Source organism: Phytophthora parasitica, assembly GCF_000247585.1.
Source record: "Phytophthora parasitica INRA-310 unplaced genomic scaffold supercont2.76, whole genome shotgun sequence".
NCBI lineage: Eukaryota > Oomycota > Peronosporomycetes > Peronosporales > Peronosporaceae > Phytophthora > Phytophthora nicotianae.
The window spans coordinates 209,046-211,342 of NW_008649062.1; the positions used below are offsets into that span (position 1 = coordinate 209,046).

General features: G+C 51.4%; 2 protein-coding genes across 2 annotated transcripts; one reads left to right on the plus strand and one right to left on the minus strand.

Annotated features, from left to right (window-relative positions):
• Positions 1 to 239: 239 nt before the first annotated feature.
• On the plus strand, positions 240 to 1,280 carry PPTG_17839 (hypothetical protein; the record flags this gene model as incomplete). The annotated part of the gene is made up of 4 exons (XM_008915883.1): positions 240 to 430; positions 533 to 622; positions 764 to 1,112; positions 1,149 to 1,280. The coding sequence occupies 4 exons, from the start codon at positions 240 to 242 to the stop codon at positions 1,278 to 1,280; spliced, it is 762 nt and encodes a 253-aa protein (XP_008914131.1).
• A 255-nt stretch (positions 1,281 to 1,535) lies between these two features.
• Positions 1,536 to 2,036, minus strand: PPTG_17840 (hypothetical protein; the record flags this gene model as incomplete). The annotated part of the gene is made up of 1 exon (XM_008915884.1): positions 1,536 to 2,036. The coding sequence occupies one exon, from the start codon at positions 2,034 to 2,036 to the stop codon at positions 1,536 to 1,538; it is 501 nt and encodes a 166-aa protein (XP_008914132.1).
• Positions 2,037 to 2,297: the final 261 nt, after the last annotated feature.

The following is a 2,297-nucleotide window of genomic DNA, read 5'->3' on the forward strand; positions in this document are numbered from 1 at the left end:
CATAAAGTAATCTTGATCTGATAGTCGTTGATTGACAACTTGCCCCAACTGCATCAACATTTCACTGATAAGCAACTACAATTGCAACACTGTTGCGATAACAGCATATCTCCTGCTGCTTGCAGCCGCTGCATTTCCTCACCCTGATACAACGCGCCTACTGAAGTAAAGCACGAACCAATCTGCCATTCCCAAATTTGCTTCGTTCATCACTTCAACAACCCGATAACCCGAGAAACATGTCGACTGTCCCGAGAACTGTGAACGCCTACCCGAGCCGTCGGGCAAGACTGTGCCATGCCAATACGAATCTCGCCCGCTCAGTGAAGAAGACGTGGAAGTCAAGGTATCTGCGGGTCGGACATTCGCCACCTCGACAGCGGCTGGAAACCAACGATGTATCCATGTGTGTTTGGCCACGAGATCATCGGTAAGTGACTGTTGTTGGTGCCAATACCAAGCACCTTGTCGTGGGTGACCGTGTCGGTGTCGGAGCTCAAGTTTGGGTATGTTTTACCAAAGACCCTAATAGGCCATGTAAGGAGTGTGCTGACAGTGAAAACACCTTCTGCAACCGCTCCGTGATCACTTACGATGCCCAGTACGAGGACGGTTCCATGGCGTACGGTGAATATGCAGATACGTCCGCGTTGACAGCAACTTCGCGTTCAAGATCCCCGACAACATTCCGTCCGCTTCCGCTGCACCGTTGTTGTTGTGCGCTGGTGTGACCGTCTTCACGCCCTTGAAGCGTAACGTGAAGCCTGGTGACCGTGTGGGTGTCATCGGTATCGGTGGACTGGGGCCATCTCGCTATCCAGATCATCCGTGCGTTGGGTGCTACCCCAGTGGCATTCTCGCGATCGGCCAACAAGGAGAAGGAGATCCGTGACCTTGGTGCCAAGGAATTCTACAACTTGAGTGACCCCGAGGATCAGGAGAAGGCTGCGAACTCAGTCAACGTGTTGTTGTTGACGGCTGATGCCACTAACTTGCCGTACAACACGTACTTGACGCTCGTGAAGAAGCGCGGCACGTTCATCATGGTTGGTGTCCTTAATGAAGAGGTCAAGTTTAAGCCAATGTTTGTGGTGGCCAAGGGCATCCAGTGGGTGGGAAGCCTCATCGGAAGAATCCAAGACATTTAGGACATGCTGGCATTGTCGTCAGAGAAGAGTGTGCCTGCTATCGTCCAGCAGATACCCATGAGCAAAGTGAGCGGAGGCATCGCAATGATGCAGGAAGGGCGTGTTCGATACCGTGTTGTGCTTGAGAATTAAGTAGGTCAATGCCTTCGCACAGGAACATGATCAAGATGATTCTAGCTTAACTCTCAAGTTCTTTCTTGGCTGCCTCTTACTGCAATTTGTCTAATATCCTCTCACTTTCGCTAACCCATAGAACACTCCACTCGTGTTCTTCACCAAGTCTCGTGGGCTATCGAACTCCACCACACGACCATCACTCAATACCAGGATACGATCCAAATCCAGCACCGTGTCCAACCGAGGTGCAATTGCCAACACTGTCGCGTCCTAGAAGTCCCGATTGATCATATGCTGCAACTCCTTCTCCGTCTCGTGATCCATGGACGCCGTCGCCTCATCCGCCGCGATGCGGCTCCGAGTCAGTAGAGCGCGAGCCATGCACAGCAGCTGCCGCTCGCCCACATTGAAGTTCTCGCCGTTCTCACTCAACTCGTACGATAGCTGATCTTCCAGTTCCAACACCTGCGTCTTCATATTCACCTTCTCCATTGCGTTCACAAGGTGGCAAAATGTGAAGAAGCCTGCCACCAATAGACTTCCGATGTCCAATGGAATGTCAATTTCCACTGCAGAAATGTCTCCTTCAAACCGATCCAGAATCCGTCCGATCGGGTTAGCGTCGAAGAATCTTAATGGTACATACAGCAAAGTACGTGTAAGCAGACGAAATAGCTCCCGAGAAGCACAGAGTCCAGCAGTAGCCACCGCCACAGCACGCGCAAGCACCATCAAGGCACTGCCTCCACCCAGTAATGCGTAGATTGTCATGTTATACTGCGTTCGTGAGGCATCGTACGTGTTGTCCTTGCGACGAAACGAGTTCGAGGAAGTGTAATTTCTTGCCGCTCGATAGAAATTTGACCTTCTGACGCTGAAATCTTGCAACTCGCTACGCCAGACTCGATAACATCCAGGTCTTGAGTGACAAGAAGCACCGCCTTCTCTGCTGGCAGCCCACAGATACACTTGCTGAAGATCCGCTTTGTACCACAGCGTCCACTGCTGCGAGAGGTGAATCCAAGATGAAAA